The sequence below is a fragment of the Xylaria bambusicola genome, assembly GCF_022495145.1.
Source record: "Xylaria bambusicola strain CBS 139988 unplaced genomic scaffold F5B22scaffold_27, whole genome shotgun sequence".
Classification (NCBI taxonomy): Eukaryota; Fungi; Ascomycota; class Sordariomycetes; order Xylariales; family Xylariaceae; genus Xylaria; species Xylaria bambusicola.
In genome coordinates this window covers 23,048-40,178 of record NW_025953580.1, presented here as the reverse complement: position 1 = coordinate 40,178, position 17,131 = coordinate 23,048, and the positions used below count along the sequence as shown (strand labels likewise).

At 49.3% G+C, this 17,131-nt stretch overlaps 5 protein-coding genes across 5 annotated transcripts; 2 read left to right on the top strand and 3 right to left on the bottom strand.

Moving 5' to 3' along the window:
- Nucleotides 1-1,805: 1,805 nt before the first annotated feature.
- On the top strand, nucleotides 1,806-3,910 carry F5B22DRAFT_228916 (indoleamine 2,3-dioxygenase-like protein). Its single transcript, XM_047969833.1, has 4 exons — nucleotides 1,806-2,182; nucleotides 2,242-2,515; nucleotides 2,581-2,753; nucleotides 2,909-3,910. The coding sequence occupies exons 1-4, from the start codon at nucleotides 2,017-2,019 to the stop codon at nucleotides 3,766-3,768; spliced, it is 1,473 nt and encodes a 490-aa protein (XP_047829774.1). The 5' UTR covers nucleotides 1,806-2,016; the 3' UTR covers nucleotides 3,769-3,910.
- Nucleotides 3,911-4,257: 347 nt separating this feature from the next.
- F5B22DRAFT_228839 (alpha beta hydrolase fold-3 domain-containing protein) lies at nucleotides 4,258-6,044 on the top strand. Its single transcript, XM_047969832.1, has 2 exons — nucleotides 4,258-4,849; nucleotides 4,910-6,044. Exons 1-2 carry the CDS (start codon nucleotides 4,747-4,749, stop codon nucleotides 5,887-5,889), a joined length of 1,083 nt encoding a protein of 360 aa, XP_047829773.1. The 5' UTR covers nucleotides 4,258-4,746; the 3' UTR covers nucleotides 5,890-6,044.
- Nucleotides 6,045-6,311: 267 nt separating this feature from the next.
- Nucleotides 6,312-8,537, bottom strand: F5B22DRAFT_610586 (phenylacetaldoxime dehydratase). Its single transcript, XM_047975222.1, has 2 exons — nucleotides 7,261-8,537; nucleotides 6,312-7,203 (listed from the first exon to the last, which is right to left on the bottom strand). The coding sequence occupies exons 1-2, from the start codon at nucleotides 7,948-7,950 to the stop codon at nucleotides 6,781-6,783; spliced, it is 1,113 nt and encodes a 370-aa protein (XP_047829772.1). The 5' UTR covers nucleotides 7,951-8,537; the 3' UTR covers nucleotides 6,312-6,780.
- A 630-nt stretch (nucleotides 8,538-9,167) lies between these two features.
- Nucleotides 9,168-10,763, bottom strand: F5B22DRAFT_637040 (6-phosphofructo-2-kinase-domain-containing protein; the record flags this gene model as incomplete). Its single annotated transcript, XM_047977375.1, has 3 exons — nucleotides 9,168-9,269; nucleotides 9,352-9,756; nucleotides 9,834-10,763. The coding sequence occupies 3 exons, from the start codon at nucleotides 10,761-10,763 to the stop codon at nucleotides 9,168-9,170; spliced, it is 1,437 nt and encodes a 478-aa protein (XP_047829771.1).
- Nucleotides 10,764-13,359: 2,596 nt separating this feature from the next.
- On the bottom strand, nucleotides 13,360-16,115 carry F5B22DRAFT_228792 (uncharacterized protein). Its single transcript, XM_047969831.1, has 2 exons — nucleotides 15,243-16,115; nucleotides 13,360-15,144 (listed from the first exon to the last, which is right to left on the bottom strand). Exons 1-2 carry the CDS (start codon nucleotides 15,896-15,898, stop codon nucleotides 13,584-13,586), a joined length of 2,217 nt encoding a protein of 738 aa, XP_047829770.1. The 5' UTR covers nucleotides 15,899-16,115; the 3' UTR covers nucleotides 13,360-13,583.
- Nucleotides 16,116-17,131: the final 1,016 nt, after the last annotated feature.

Here is a 17,131-nt window from a genome sequence, read left to right as displayed (position 1 = left end):
CATGGTGGCGATTCTGTGAGAGCCATTACATATGACTAGGTGTGCTATGTTATAAATCGAGAGGCGATGAATGAGAGGAATGTTGTACGGTATAAGATGAAATGCCATAGCGGACCCCGTGATCAAACTCGACGTCTCGAATAATCGTAAAACAGGAAAAAGCAGGTCCTAACAGGTTTCTGTTATCATCTGTCTCAGCTTTGGACGCAGCTGCCCCACAGACTACTGCACGGAGGCGATGAATCGCGGTATGATAGGTACGATCTCTTCATCGGCTGCATGCTGCACGATGGCCTTCTGCTGTCACTTAATTTATTAAGCGCGTACTCATTCTTCTCATTGGGAATGAGCCGGCTCTCATCGTGATGAATTCGTCTCATATCAGACAGGGCGCGAACCCCCATTGCTGAGCAACGCGAGTCATCGGAATGCAAGCAATAAGATACTCACCACGAGTAAAAGGGTGCGAGATAGCCTATGGCCAAGTGTCTGGAGCGATCGCCATGCGGCGCTTCGAGACCGATCTCCTCCTGGGCAAGGAAGCCTGGTTGCAGAATCGCGCGTGATGTGAGAGGTTCTTGGCATTGTTCATCCTGAAGTCTTCGTTTCCGATAGAGATGCTCGTTTACATACCTGATGCTAGTATTGAACAAAGAAGCGGAGGGAAACTTTTGGGTCGCGTTAAGTCATGACTCGCTATGAAAACCGTACAGCGCACCGCGAGATTGAGGATGACGCTGTTGAACCCAATCCCTTCGACCCCTCCATAGAATAATATGCCTGGGTCGTAATGCAGATTCATCTAGCAATGATTCCGCTCTGGCTCAACTGCTACTGTTTGTGCTCTACTTGACTACCAGAAAGGCAGCCAGTGGCATCAGATCATCGGACTATGATAGCAGGAAACCCGTCTCCCTTACTGTGAAGAAGTCTGCACAAGACAGCGGCTTAGATCTGTTGACTTTATTGTTTAGATTCGTTTTGGAGAGATAAGCAGCACAATACACTATATACGTCGGGTCACGATTCCCACTACTAGTGTCAACCTCACTCTACGAACGTTTTTAATCGAGCACAGAAAATATATACGCATTTAACCTAGTGTATATGCATACGAGGCCCTGATAAGGCCATATCCATGGTGTTGTATATCCGACGGGATTTCACAAAGTCCTAGGAAACCCAGTAAGGCGGACAAAAGGCTCTGGTATTGCCTGCAGGTACCGGCCACCGAATTGATAGCAAGACAAATGCCAGCGATAAGGAGAAGAGTGGCAATACATCGGCTTTGTGCAGGAGATCAAGGCCCTCACGACGAGTGATTTGTGGATTGAGTAACACAATGACGGAGAAGCTCACGTGCACGGTGGCCGGAATGGTTCCGGCCACAGTCGGTCTACACCGGGCTGGGCACGGCTTATCCAAGCGGAGCCTATCAATCTATTACTTACTAATTACTCATTCCCTTCCTTCATCTTCACCACCGCCGCACTCAAGAGTCACAAAAGAGCGATGAAGCCGACGGGATGGATCTACTAAATGATGAGAACTCCCCACATAGCCGAACTTTCACAGTTCGAGATGTCAACTCCTTCCTGTTGGTGCTGAAGCCGCTATGCCGCAATATCACAGGTCTCACTTCAAGCTCACGATAGTTTCACCGAGTAGGAAGATCGATGAGAGCACAAAGTATAACACTTCCGGTGATTGCGGTATGAACAAACAAGGGAAGGCTCGTTCATGTGCCGGACCATAGAGCGAAGGGGGTACTGATAAGAATGTTCCCCAGAGAAACGTCACCAGCCCGACTTCGGTTATCTGAGTCTAGATGAGGCCGGAATCAGTTCCGGCCACAGAGTATATCACCAGATTGGTGGCGGTTATGTTACGTCCGGAATCTTCCCCTCACCTCTTTCAAAAAAAAAAATCCACTGTAACCTCAGCAAAGATTATCAACTGTTGTCTCGAATCATCACACTGGGCTATCCAAAGCGCTTCAACCCCTAACTCCTCAACATGCTTATCCCAAACACATCTTTCGAAGTCCTCGAAGACACGAGACCACATGAATTGTCGTTGCCAGCGTTCATGGTCTCAACCACACGAGGCTTCTTGCCCCGCGCGGATCCTGTCGTCGCACTTCCTCCCAAGTTCGATGCCGTAGAGGAGTTACTGCGAAGGAGTATGCTACTATTTGGATCATTCTTCATCTCACAGTATGAATCACTAACGCCATCCTAGTGCCCGTTTCGACCCAGTCGGGGCATCCTGGACTCCTAGCTGCAGGTCAGCTGGGTGACGCGGTACAGGAACTCCCCGACTTGACTGGGGAGATCGAAGAATACCGTGATAACGTTCCCATGATGAACGCATTATATCGTGACTATTCCTTCCTCGCCTCAGCATATCTCCTAGAGCCTTGCCATATGAGATTCATGAAAGGTGAGCCGTATGGGCTAGCTCGATCGTTTCTGCCAGCTCAGCTGTCACGCCCCATCGCACGGTGCGCAGAGCTGTAAGTTAACCTAGCTTTCATATAAGATAAGCAATGAATTATAACTCATGAGTCCCTTCCTTTAGCACTGGCTTCAAGCCGTTCATGGAGTACGCTGGCTCTTATGCGCTCTTCAATTATCGTCTTCAAGATCCCAATAGGGGTCTTGAGTATGACAACTTGCGTCTAATCCGCGCGTTTGAGCATGGGCTCGACCCATCTTCGTCGGAAGCAGGATTTGTTCTGGTGCACGTCGACAGTGAGTATTTATCTAAGTTAATATTTCATCCGAGATGACTATCAGTATACGAAGGCGTCTTTATGCCCCAACGCTGAATCTAGAACACCTTATTCATATTCAAAGATAACCCGAAAACCACTTCATGCATGTTGGTTACTGACTATAAGTGGTAGTGGTGAAGAATTCCGGCCCCATTATAGCCGGAGCCATGTCAGCCCTCTCCGCTCTCGCTAATCAAAACGGCGCGGACCGCACAGTACAGCGGAAGACATTCAACGACGGCCTCCGCACCATCTTGGGTGGTATGAAGAAGGTCAATACTGTGATGGAAACAATGTGGGGTAAGTCGAAGCCTCGCTCATACACGAGTTTCCGAACCTTCATCTTCGGCATCACCTCGCAGTCTATGTTCCCTGAAGGGGTAGTCTACGAGGGCATCAATGATGGCAAGCCTATGAGCTTTCGTGGAGAAAGCGGTGCGAACGACTCCATGATACCGCTCATGGATAATTTCTTGCAGATTCAAATGCCAAGCACTCCCCTCACGGAAATCTTGCAGGATTTCAGAGAGTACCGGCCAAGCAACCACCGGCAGTTCCTAGTTGATGTGAAACACAGCTCGGAAGAATTAGGCGTGAAAGACTTCGGGCTTGGAACTAACCCCCACCATGTCGCTACAACAGAGCAGAAGGAGCTATTGCTCGAATCGCGGCGCCTATGGATCAAGCTTCTGGACCAGGTCCGTGACTTTCGATGGAGGCACTGGTGCTTTGCACGCGAGTATATTCTCAAACAGACATCACACCCCACTGCCACAGGCGGTAGTCCGATAGTTACATGGCTTCCCAATCAGTTACAGGCAGTTATGGAGGAGATGGTGGAGATTTACAGTAGCGTCGAGGGCCAAAGTGGCCCCACGAATCTAGGAGAGGAGTGCCGAGATATCATGGATCTTGTCAGCCGACAACAAGATATGCTGCGTAAAGAAGTAGACAAGTACTGTCAAGAACGTGGCGTAAGCATTCATAACTAAGATGCAAGTGGATATAGGGATATGTCATTTCATTAGGCTCTCAGGGAACTGACGAAGTCTATATTGCAATCAAAATAATGACACGTTGCCATCGCCCATGTGTTACGTGACCTTAATATATTTTGAAGATTAAGCTAAACTAGCATCGTGGAAGCCATTCGGAAGCAACTTGGCCTCTACATTCCTCCGCCATCCCCCACCCACTCCACTGAGCAGGGTATTTCCCTAGACCCGATGGCCGCAGTAGTCATCTGTGTCTACTGTATGCTCGTATTGGATTGGGGATGATTAAAAGGGTACGAACGACGCGACGCGACGGCTCGATAAGGCCCCTCTCCCCGATGTGGGTAATGGCGGATTATCGATACGTCTCGACTTGCTACGTGTTTGGGCGAGTTCGCATATGCAGCCAACATGTCTTCCTTATGAGATTAATCTGTGCTTTTCTTCCTACGGATTGGTGCGGGAATATTTAATCGCCATCTGGAACGTATCCTGACCCCCACCAGGGAGATAAAGGTTCTCCATCGTCTGAGGGGGTTGGTGGATCGACGTCACATCACCAAGGGGGAGTCAGGAGGGCATTGATAATCGTGTCTGGTTCGCTCCCATAGTATTGATACGTATGGCTGAGGTCAGACTAGTGTCTTCGCCGAAAGTCAGAACTCCTCCCCAGAATGCAGGTAACTGGTCTATGCCTTTTCACTACTGCCGCTTGCCCCTCGACCAGCGGCGGATCATTGGTATATAATATACCAAGAAACCTTACATGTCATGGCATCATGGTTGTTAAAACTGCCGAGACTCGAACTCCACCTCATGATTGTGTCTTGATAATAAGACATACGCTCGGATCCTCGTGTTTGCGCTACGCCTGTATCACTGTGACGACATCCACCAACTTGGCTATCTAGTCTCCACGCGAGAGCAAATCTACCGAGACTTCTCCATTTTTCTCCCCGGATTCACAAATCAACCATGGGTTCCATTGATGAGATTCCCGGGGTTGTGAATGCGCTCCAGCCATCAATTGCCGAGAGGCTTGACCCGGTATACTTGGATATCTACAATCGCTATCAAGGTGAGCAATTCGACAGCACCGCAGCATATATGACGAGACAGGCATCTCATTATACCCTAGCTCCACGTATGAGATGTGATCAGGTGCCGTATGAGGTCTATAAGGAAAATAAGGAGGCATACAGCTTCCCGACTGCCAAAGTCACGGGACCTCGGCCCGAGGTAGCCAGCAACACCATCTATCGCGTTCCCGTCTCACACCCGGAAGGCGAGGTTGACGTCCAGGTTTACGTGCCTACCGCCGAGGCAATAAGCAATGGGGGCCTTGCAAGCTCCGAAGGACGCCTGTCCGCCCTCGTTAATTTCCATGGTGGAGGCTTCGTGATCGGCGACTTGAATTCCGACGAGCCACTCGTGCGTCAGCTCTGCCAGGGCGCCGGCTGCGTCGTCGTCAATGCCGACTACAGAACCGCGCCCGAGTTCCCGCATCCGACGTCGGTGCTGGACAGCTGGGACGTGCTGAAATGGGTTTTCGCAAAAGCCGATGAGCTTAACGTCGACACCTCCAGAATCGCGGTGAGCGGGCTCTCAGCAGGCGGGTGTATCGCGGCGGTGCTGTCGATCCTGGCGCGGGACGATCCCACTCTTCCACCATTGAAGCTACAGATTCTCATCGTGCCGCTCGCCGACGTGCGGTATGTCCCGGTAGAAGGATCATGCAAGGGGGGTCCTTATGAGAGCTACGTCAGCAACGAGTTTGCGCCAATGTTGCCGCTATCACGGCTCGTCTGGTTCTACAACTACTGGCTCGGAACGGGGCCAGAGAGGTCCGAAAAGGCAGAGGATTTCCGCGCATCGCCGCTCCTTGCTAAGTCTCACGAGAACCTAGCCCCTGCTTCAATCCGGGCTGCGGAAGTCGACCCCCTAGTCTCCGAGGCGAAGGCGTACCATGAGAAACTGCGGGCTGCGGGTACGCAGAGCAAAATTAAGATATATAAGGGGCAGGGGCACACGTTCCCGCAATGGGATGGGTTCAATCCGGGATCGAAGGAATTCGTGCAAGATTGTATCAACGATCTGAAGGAAGCATTCAAGTTGTAGAGCAATGAATCTCCTAACTTCTCCCAAGATGTTGAAGATCATTTCCCCTGACTACGATATCAGTGAGAAAGTTGAAGTTCTCCATTATATGAAGCGGTTGAAGCCTCTCTACCGTAGATCCGCCATGGCTAGAGCAACATTTGTTTGCAGAGTCTACCAACTCAGTTTCAACAGATATTACCGCTTCTCTTCGGTAGAGTGATGAGGATGCAGAAAATGGGTTGGGACTTCTTGAATCTGATCATGGTCTGTTTCCTAACTTTCTGATGGAGATCTGCGGATATGTTGCCGATCTTGAGCAGGCGTATACTAATTGAATTGATGAAATATTTCTATTCGTGAAGAGCTAAACCTGCTAGTACGTGTGAACGCTCTTCTGAGTTTCAATGAATTTGAACTTCTATTCAATATGAATGAACTAAAATAGACTTTCCTCTTATCTCCCTCTTTCCATAAAAAAGGGGGGGCGGGAGACATTGTTGACTTGATATTTACGGTATAGGGGTATATCCCTCTGGTTAGATATAAATGGTATGATTAGGGTAAAGAAAGAAGTGAATTAACTCTAAGGGCTCGGAGGCAGCGATGATAAATCAGCGACACCCCCGAACCGAGTTATCAATATTGCACACCTCACCACTGATCGTTTTGAAGTAAATTTGCTGAGCCAAATATACGATACGAGAGAAGGCTGTTATAATGAGGTGTAATAGAAAAAAAAGGCCGCCAGGACCGTAGATTTGAGGGGCGAAGGCAGTAATACATATAAGTGTGAGAGCGGCGCGAGTCTCCTTCGCCTATTACAACGATCGCGAGAAGACTAGTTCATTTCAACCGTATTATCCTACTAAGTCATACATTGGTCCAAGTAATTACCGAAAAGTGTTGTCGTCAAGTTATCTGAGCTAGCCCTGGATGCCCGTACACGGAAGTCAGCATACCAGTGGCAGCGTGACAACCGACATATTCAAAAAGCTGTTGCTCCGGCTGCAGCACCAGTACCTCGTGAGACAAGCGCAATGTGATTTGGTTGTTGAGTTTCTTGGCATAACGAAAGAAGCCCCCGAAAATAGCAAGGTGCGTGGGATGTTCTCTGCTCCAGCGTTCCAACGACGCCAGCTCGTCGAAATATGCGAGCCCGAACGTGCGGTCGCGATCCGCCTTTGCCGTCTTGGCGTCCACGACGTCCATGAGACGACAACTGTAACACCCGGTCTCATAGCCGTAATCGCGGATGTAGTCCATCCCCTTCACCAGCACAGGATGCATCTCGTTGAGATACAGCTCGCGCTCCGCGGGGCTCGTGTCCGCCCACTACAGTTCGCTGGAGTCAGTAATCATAGGAATTAAGATGATTTTAGGGATACGTACGTCCTGCGCGGAGCGGATGACAGCCAGATTCGGGGTTCCGGGAACGCGAATCCGACGCTTTGCGCTACCCGCCGAGTCTTCCGTCTCTTTCGCGTTCCAGTCCACTTTATCGCCGTCGAGGGGATTTGTCTGCGACGCAGGCAGGCGGTCGCGCATGCTACCCCAATAGCCATGCTCGGCTATCGCACCGCTGAAGCTGTCCCTCATATGCGCCGCACCCTCGCCTACCTCGTTATTGGTATACACGGTCTCTATCCTATCCATTGTTGGGAAGAAAACTTCGAGGAACCAGCCGTGTGATTCGCGCTCAGCGTCAAGCGCGTCCCACCATTGTTGGAATCCGCTTTCTACAGCCCATTGCCTGTACGCTGTGATGCTAGGCCAATAGGCGATAATTGCCTCATTATAATGACCTCTGGCATCCGTCACCGACGTGACTTCACTGAAGCTAGGTCTTGTCGAGATATCAGTGCTGTCAGGTTCTAAGAAAGAGAGAAGTTTGGCCCTGGCTTCGTCGGCCTGATTGCTTCGAGTCGAGAATTGCGTTCCCAACACCGCCATGACGAGGTCGGTGACATTCTTGCCCCATCGAGTGGTGTAGACTGGGTATGCGGGGTGATAATTCTGTGGCGTTCTTGCTGGCAGGGTCCTCTCCTGCTGAAGATGCTCTGCAATGGCGCTTTCGGTCATGACGACTACTCGGTATCATTCCACGAAGTATGAATGACGACGCATGGGACAATTTCTGCTAAATCGAAGCTAGGAAAGGGGAGTAAGATGTACGTGCGTCTGCCTGAACTGTGTCTATTCAATTTCGCTCTAGGGATACGACTGTCGAAAGGTTGCGAAAACTACTATTCAATCGGGTATAACGTCGCACGTATGTATAAACAGGAAGTACCTTAGCCGTACTAGATGCTTGTTATCATACATATGTCGGAAAAGAGGTCGCTACTGGTGCTCATGAGACTCGTATTTGCGCCCTCCAATCCCCAACTCCAACAGAACATTCGGCCTCTAATATTTCACCCCGTAGTTCCATTCAACCAGAAACGGCCTAGCTGGTAGGTGCCTTCTTTTTTTCACAAAGCCTCTAGCTCCTAAGCTACCCTCGAATTTGGAGCGCCAGGTAAATTCGCTGAATCCAGATTGGCTTCTGAATACGCCACGGCTTCATCGGCGCACCCGGTGAGAATGACCGGATACCGCGCGAAGAAGGGGATTGGTATTCATCAAAAACAACAGCCTAGCTGAATGCGAAAAGGTCACCGACGTATATCTAGCTATAATGAAGCGCATGAATGCTGACTCATACATGTGTCCCAGAGGCGTGAGTGTTATGTGATAATGCCGCAATGAGCAAGTTTTATCAGTGGTGGGCGAGCCTATGGAATGTGTGGGAAATACCAGGGTTTTCGGGCACCAGACTGAAGACGAGTCACACATAGACAATAATCATGAGAGCCCAATGTTTTAGATCGCAGAATCTACCTCACCAGATACCCAAGAGTCAAAGTCATCATCTGCATGGCAGCATTTCGAACTGAATCCCACCTCCAAACGCAATGTCTACTCTGTTAAGACCCATTACTGTAGCTCACAATCACAGATTATATCGTCTGCGTGACCTTTCTTTGATATAACTAGCTAATACTTCCCTCTTCATCTGTTCGCGTGTCGTGAAGTAAATGTAAAGCGCGAGTGTTTATAAGTATATATCTAGATTATCTATCTAGTGTCGAACGGAGACCTCCTAATCCGAATTCTATCTTCTCTTATAAAGATCCTGTAAGATTCTAATAGAAATAAAATATAGTCGAAGAACTGGGAATCAAAGCAGAACAGGAAGAAAGAAAACATGTTCTCTGTCAATCGCAAATCCTCTCTATACGCATTCTTGATAGTTACTAGCGATTCGACATAAAAGGTATCTCGCTAGTTGGCATTTGAGTGAAAGTTCCCTCCTCCGAGTTATATTTGAATGGCCGGAGCGAAATCCCATACGGTTCCTTCAACAGCAGTCAGTCGTGCGATCCTCTCATGTTAGAAGTACAATCATGACACGAAAATGAATAGAGAGATGCAGCTTACTATATCGAAGCAGAATATGGTGTCACGAGGCATCTGAACCTCACCAATGTTCTCTCTCTGGATGCCGAGAAAATAAGTTATCAGAATTCGAAGGACAGCGCGGTGCGTAATTAATATCAGGTTGTCAGTTGTCCTCTCGAGCTCGACGATGAGGGGTCGCAACCTGACGATCAAGTCGACGTACCCCTCGCCGCCTAATCCCGGCCACCGATAATTGAGCTTATCGCGCCTTCGCGCAGCGTACTCGTCCGGATACAGTTTGGAGATTTCATCGAAGGTCAAACCTGCCATTGCGCCGGCATTCATATCATCAAGCATTTTGGTATGTGTTTGGCCGTATGCCTCGGTTGAGAAGAGACGTCCTGTTTGGACAGCTTGTGGCCATGTAGACGTCCAAACGGAGAACTAGGAACCAAGATTTGAGCCAAGGATCTTCATGACCATCTCAGAGTTGGCAAAAAGTGCTAAGAAAAGCTACTTACTTGAGATGGGTCCGGATTATGACCAGAAAGTGGTTCCGCGTGCCAGCTCTGTCGCTGGTCCTCGATGAAAGACGCTAGAGCTGCCGCGTACAAATGTCCCCGGTCGCTCAAATCCGAGTGACGGCCGATCCGCCCCTCTCGGTCATCGAGGCTCTCACCATTACACGAGAGCCAGATCTGACGTCTGGCTAGATTGAAATTGAGGAGATACTCGACGATCTGAGACATGATATAACCCCGAATGAGATGCGTGTTCATCTTGCGCCCCGCATCCGTCATCTGCACGAACGAGAGCCCCTGCTTCTCCTCGACCACCCCCAGCGGCTCGTACGCGTTCTCATAGTGCACGACGCGGAGCCTAAAGTCAGCAAGTGAGGTCTCCGGGTCTTTGCCGACGTAATCAGGCCCCGAGAGCTTGAGCCGGATATTGGCCTCGCGCAGCGCGCCATCGGAGCAGCGGTTCTCTAGAAACAGGATCTTCAGGTCCTCCTTGCATTGCCGTCGGATGTGGCTCAGCACGAGCTGGCGACGCGCGAGTGTGCTGTTCGTGGCGTCGAGAATCCCTATGTTTCCTCCGGAATTAAATATCCACTCAAGGAGCTCATTGAGGGTTTTGATGGCTAGCTGGTCTCGCAGTGACACGCACTCTGGGCTGGTGGGGTCGAAGAATGTCGCAGCGGAAGTCGACAATGAGCTAGTGGTCACCTCGGAGTTGCTGCTGGCTGCTTCTCTGCGACGATCGCCGACGTTGAATACGCGTGTCTTGTGTTGCAGCCAGTTCAGGTATCTTGACAGCTTCTTGGCGACGTAGCTTTTGCCGGTTGCAGGAAGGCCTACCATAACGATGACCAGTTTTGGGTCTGTATCATGATGCGGTGTAAACCCGACCAATGCTTCGGTAGAGCTTCGCGGGCTCGTCGAGGCAGTCATGGTGCTGTTTTGTGACATGTTGTAATGAGGACTGATCCAAGGTGGCCGAGTCATTGTGGTGATGGCGACTGTTCACGGCTATTATAGGATTCCTGGAAAGAGTATTGATGTCTACCTAACGGTTCGCCTCAGTCAGGCTCACTGTCTGCATCAGCTTGTGATAAGGTGGTAATCTCGTGATAGGCTTTGCGATGGGCCAATGGTTGTTTAATCATGCGATATCTCTCATCTCGGCGATGTGCGACCCTAGGAACTCTGAGCTCTAAGCACGCATAATCTGCAATTCCGATAGCTCCGATATTTCCAACCGTGTCAAAAGATAACTCCGGGCTGATGATTTGACACTTTTCATCATTTATCCTAACTTCATTACATCTTATACCTCTTTTGTAAGGGACTCGAAAACAACGTGGCACACCAATTCAATGACGACGCGGACGTTACGGTTTCAGATCTCAGACACATCTCATCTCAACAGCCACTAGTACAAGTGATGAGAGCCAATATGGAACAAATGTCGCAGGGGGTATGGAAACATGTAATGTGACGATCGAGATCGAGGTGTTTTTTTACCTCGAAGGTTATGAATGGCTGTAGCTTTAATCAGAAAAGCGCTGCATCTGAATACACTCATGGAAATACTCACTTATCCACATATCATATCTAAGAAAGTTCACGCTGTCGAGCAGCCACTTGTGATAGTGGATGGTCTTCATCAGCTTAAGGCTGGAACATCATCTCGACACTGTCCATTTATTTCGTATTTGCGGCGGTAACTGCTAGGTTCACATGTACAAAACTTCGAGGGCTACTAATAATTGAGACAACTGACGATGCTATCCGCGTCACTAACAAGTGACGTCAATGTCTCATTATCCATACGTACCTACTGCTTGCACTGCGCTAGCTCTAGCTGTCCTCGCCGATGCCCTTGTGGTGGCCTGTGGAGTGTCTCTTCGCTGATGTCGCGGTGGCGTGAATCGAAGTCGCTGTTGTTGAGCTTGCAATTAGCGATGTTCATTTTTGTTGCTGGCCGTGTCACGCGTTCGGTTCGCGGCACACCTGTTCAGTCATGGTTGGATACCGCCTTGTTCTATAATTGCGTACGTGAGATAAGCCCCAACTTTCAGCTGAATCGGTCGTAGATTGTCGAGGACACAATCGCGTTAGCTGATTGAAGCAATCAATGTTGTATCTGTCCTATGTTTACCGGTAGGCGCATGGCAGCTACCTAGTCTAACAGAGCTAAGTGCATACCTACCTCTATGGAGTACTCAGTGGCCTAATCTACAGTGAGGCCACAGGTGCGTGTAGCACAGGTGGCGGGGTCTTTGACCTTGCAAGAAAAGGGTGTATCTAATCCACCTAGGAAATAGAATATCAAGAGCACAAGTGATGATTATTACAACAGCACGGGACCTAACACTTCGTTCTGCTAAGCACATAATTCATAACACACTTGAGTAGGTAATAACATGATTCTTTTCTTAAGGCGCCTGAGCCTTTCACAGCAGGCAGCCCGCACAAACCAGTGGTTTCACCCTTGTGACTTAACTCTCTTCCTCAGCCAGCGTCTCCAGCAAGTCTCAACTTACAGAATACTCTCTCTTCTCCTTTGGGGATGGACACCTATGGACTTCAAATACACAGAAACTAGGATTCACTAATACAATATCACCATCAATGAGATGTCCAGGAGAGTTCGATTCGACATGACCACGCATACCATCAAGCGAGAGCGCTATGTCAGACCTTCCCAAAGAAGCAACTCACTAGACATTTGACCAATCGTAGTGTAGCGCCGCATAAGCAACACTCGCTCGCCCTGAGCACCTACCTATCTACTTATGATATGCTCGACTCAACATGACCAAGCTTGTTCAGAGGCTGCCTTCAAAGTTCTTGGACTTGACTTAATGTAATTAGAACACCTCTTTCTTGTGCATTTAGCCAGACAGCGAGTGATTCTGCCATCAAATGGAGGCCTGAGATAGCGGCATGCTGTTGATCAACCCTTTCCTTGAAATGAGCGGCGTCTCTAGGATTCACAGGGACCAGACGAGAAAGCCCATTCATCAGGAGCAATGCAATCCTAAAAAGCGAAGGTTTACGGGTATATATCTTCGACTCGTTCGCTAAATGTGAGTTAGTTCAAAGGCACGAGTGGCCTATCAACGCCTACTAACATGCCTCGATTGGATTGGATTCGGACTTCACGTAACGACACACACAAAAGGGGGGGGTTTTTCTTTCCCACGTTGACGTTGAATAATCATAGTTCATCCAAGCTGAATAGAACTAGACCATTAATGGTCATGAGGATATGTGATCGTCCCATAGCCGTCCACAGCCATGCTCTTCCAGAGAGTTAAACGAGGTAAACAGAAATAGCAACCCTAAACCAAAGCCCAAGCCCGACCCGATCCCAAAACACATGGAACTATTTGGTACCAGCCAATAGCAGAATGAAGATCAAAATGCCGCCTGATACATGCCTTGTTTGTTTGATTGTTTTTTCTCGCTTTTTCTGGCCTTTTCGGTCTCATTGTCCAAAACTTCTATAAATCCTAATCGTGGGAGGTCCTGGGGTATCAATCCTCCAGCGCCGTGGTGTATTAAGGACCATTGTAGTATCTATTTCTAAACATGAAGACATAAGGGTACAGAAATAGAACACAAAGATGAAAAGAGAGAGGAAGAGAGAAAAGAAATAGTTTAGTAAATAAGAGTTAGAGTTAGGGAAGGGGAATATTGAGATCAAAGGGAAGGGAAGGAAAGATTCGGCAATGCAAATGGGTATAGAATACAGGCCGAGAAGATTTAGTGCGGCTGTGATCGAGGCATTTGCATCTGGCCTCCCTCAGGTAGACTAGGTACCGGAGTGTAGTAGGTATCCAGGTACCTTGGCACTGACCTCGTATTAACGGAAAGATCGTATCCTTGAAAGGTATAGCCCTGATGATAATTATGAGAGCTCGGGCGAGTCTGAACCTGCGGACTATTACCCGAGTAGGTGTTGATAGGAGTACTTTGATGTCGCGAATGTCTAGGGCCATATGAACTTGGGTATCTCTGCGAGCTGAGTTGCGCGTATTCGAGCTCGTTCTGCGCATTGTGATTATGACTAAATGTGAAGCCAGGGCTGCTCGTGGGCGGCGGCGGCAACGAAGGGGTGAATGGAGGCTCTGGTAACGAGGACGAGACAAATGTTGGAGACGACAATACATTCATTCGGGCATCATATCTTCCGCGGGGTGAGTAGTTGACGCTAGCGGAAATTGATCTATGGTGCGCAGAACGCCTCGCGTTTGGTGTTCGAGGCATGCGAAACATGCCATGGTATGATGAACCAGCCTGCTCATGTGTATTAGGAGGAACATTCGAGCGTGTACGGGAATGTCGATATGATATCGTCTCATGTTGACCACCACATGGCTCTGGAAGTGGTGGCAGATGAGTATAGGATGAATAGATTGGCTCAGGTATAGTATCGCAAAGGGATCGGGCCCGCTTGTGTCCGTGGCCACCAGATTTCCGCCTGGAGGGCGTCTTCGCCTTTGCGTCCTCGGTGCTGTCGGCGGGAATGTTTGGCAAGATCTCAATATCTGGGATTTGGTCCAGTTTTCCATTGCAGACGTCGTCTCGAATCCGGTTGGCAATGCTAATGATCTCCTCTGTGACATAAACCTGATTACACTTTTCTCTGAGCCAGTCGGGTACAGCAGTACCAGTATGCGCCATAGGATCAGCGCTATCATCTTCTTCCTTGCTGTTGCTCCTTTCACTATAGAGTCTCTTCTTGCCTTTATTGTACATTTCATCTTGAATCCTGGTTTGTTCACGCTTGCGCATCGATAATGTCCAATCTCGAACGACTAGTGTGCTATTGTTCTTTTTATTAGTGTTGCTCCAGTCCTGGATACGAACAATTTGTTCTATGACCAGCTCGCACTGTCGTTGCGAATAATCACGCACGTTGCGGTACCGACTGCGTTGATAATGCTTCCTACAATAGTGTACCCAAATGCGGTCCGGGATTCTTCGAGTGCACAATTTATTTCGCCCGAATATGTGGGAGATAGCCTTTCGAAGGGTAGAGCCAGTGTCACAATTCTTATCGTACATGCAGTATATCTGAGGTGTGGTTTCAGCGGGCGTGCAAGCTGGAGGGCTGATGCTCTCTGCTAGGTGATTTGGCGCCTGTAGACGCATTTGAGACGTTAGTGGTGATAGCTGAGACGCCTCGAGAGGATGATAGAGAAACTGGTTATACGAGTGGCCGCCTGGATGGTCCGGTGCCGAAACGGCCCTTTTATGTCTCTGAGACATTTCCGATGGCGATGGGACCAATAAGCTGGGGTTGAAGCCCCCTTGTGTGCTGCTAAAGTCAGATTAGAACCAACAAAAATAAAAGTCTGATGTGTTCATTGCTTCTTAGGGGATGTGGAAAATGGCATGATGGTAAGTCAGGGTAGTTACCTAAGAGTATCATGAGCTCTGGGTTCATCACGGTGTATCAACAACTTAGGAAACAGGAGAGCATCTGAAGGAGATGCAGGCCGATTAGACTCGTGGATGGGCGATTTCCCCACCATCGCTGCCGGCGATCCTTGATCAGATAATATGAACTCCCCTCGGCAAGGTTGCTGAGGGTGTCCAAAACAGCCGGAGGATTCCAGTTTTGGTTCCGTATCTGAAGCCTCGGGGGACCCATCCCCGTTATACATATCGCAAAACGTAGAAGTTGACGAGATCCGAGAGTGTTGAGGCGTCGACGAAGAATAGCATGAAGATGTGCTGCTTTGACTATCTGAATATTTGTGTTTTGGGGACCGACGAGTACCCAGATATTCCGTTCTGAGAGCCAGTTGTTGAGCTGACCTTACCGGCAACGAGAGGGTGTAAGGTGGCGATATCCCGCAAGTGTCCGTGTCCAACAGCTTCTTGCTGCCGATAGCAGAATTTTCACCAAGTGTTCCTTCTGGCCACCAAGACAATGGTCCAGTAATTGATGGTGTTAACTCTCCTCCATCTCCACCTCCAGGCGCAACTTGTATTGTGCCTGAAGTTGGTCCTCCAATATTGGCCGCGGCAAGCTTTGCCGAAGGTTCATTGAGCATAGTGGTTATATCCATGGAGCTATGCTACTTCCTAAGGTGGTGAGTATAGGGATTCTGTATTGTTCTCGGTTGAGAGCGACCTTTCTTTTTTAAAAGGTAAGTTCATGAATCAATGACAACCCTGAGCTCTGACAAGCAGACGGGTGAAAGTGTTGGTGTTGGGGGTCCTATTGACCAAGCTAATGACCTTGGAGCGCGCGATAGTAATGGGTATTTGGGGGTAGAGCTCTTCCTGGTTGGTATCTGTATATACCCCCGAAAGCTCGGCGCCTCGGCGCGGTCGATCTCAAGGACACGATGATGTGCTCTGCCGTTTATGCTTGAGACGCCGATCCAGACACAGGTTCGTTTCGATCCGCGAGGTACCTAACGGCGCGGCCGCCGTCCAAGGGGAGTGTTGGTATGGGGTATGATGTCAAGCCGAGTAATCCGATGAAACTTGGGTTGACTTAGGTCAGACGACCAGGCAAGAGGAGCTTGTGTGGCATATAGGGTGTGAAGGACAGATAAGAACAAGAGGATAGGTAGTAGTTGAGATGAGAGGTATGGGGTATGTGCGGGATGGCAGTGAGGCAATCCAGCGCATTTAAGGGGACAAAAACTGAAAACCACAAGTGTTTGAAGCAGTTTGATACAGGGTATAGTAAGGAGGAGAGCCGAACTCTTATCCTTTCTTCGGAAGAAGCATACTGAACCCTTGTGACCTGAAGACAAGAGAATCTCGTGGCTTCGGAGCTGTCATGGAAACGTTCAACAACAACGAAAGGACATGAGGGAACTAGATAACGGCAGAACATGACGTCTTGGTATACTAGCACACACAACTCCTAGTTAGGTAACCTGACGCACCTACTCCTCGCACAATCCTCAGATAGCGAGCGTACTCCAGACGTACTGTCCTGGGCCGTTGAACTCAAGGTATGGTATGGGGTTGTGGGGTCCAAATGCACAGCGGTGAAGGTCGCACCAGGGAGGGAACGCATGCGCCGCCGCACAAAGGGTTTGGCCGCATCTACACCACCCACCTGGGGGACGGGATATCATAAAACCTGGGATAGTGTCCCCTCCCTCTCCCTACACCTACTACATGTACACGACACGACTGCATAGGTACACTGGACGGTGTAAGTGGGTGACCGTTCAAGGGAAGAGGTCTGATTCCGATGCCAACAAGGGTGTCCCTGGTCTGCCCCGTGCCTGGGGGTGTCTGTCTACCCCTAGTAAGAGCTGGCTTTGCGAGCTACAGAT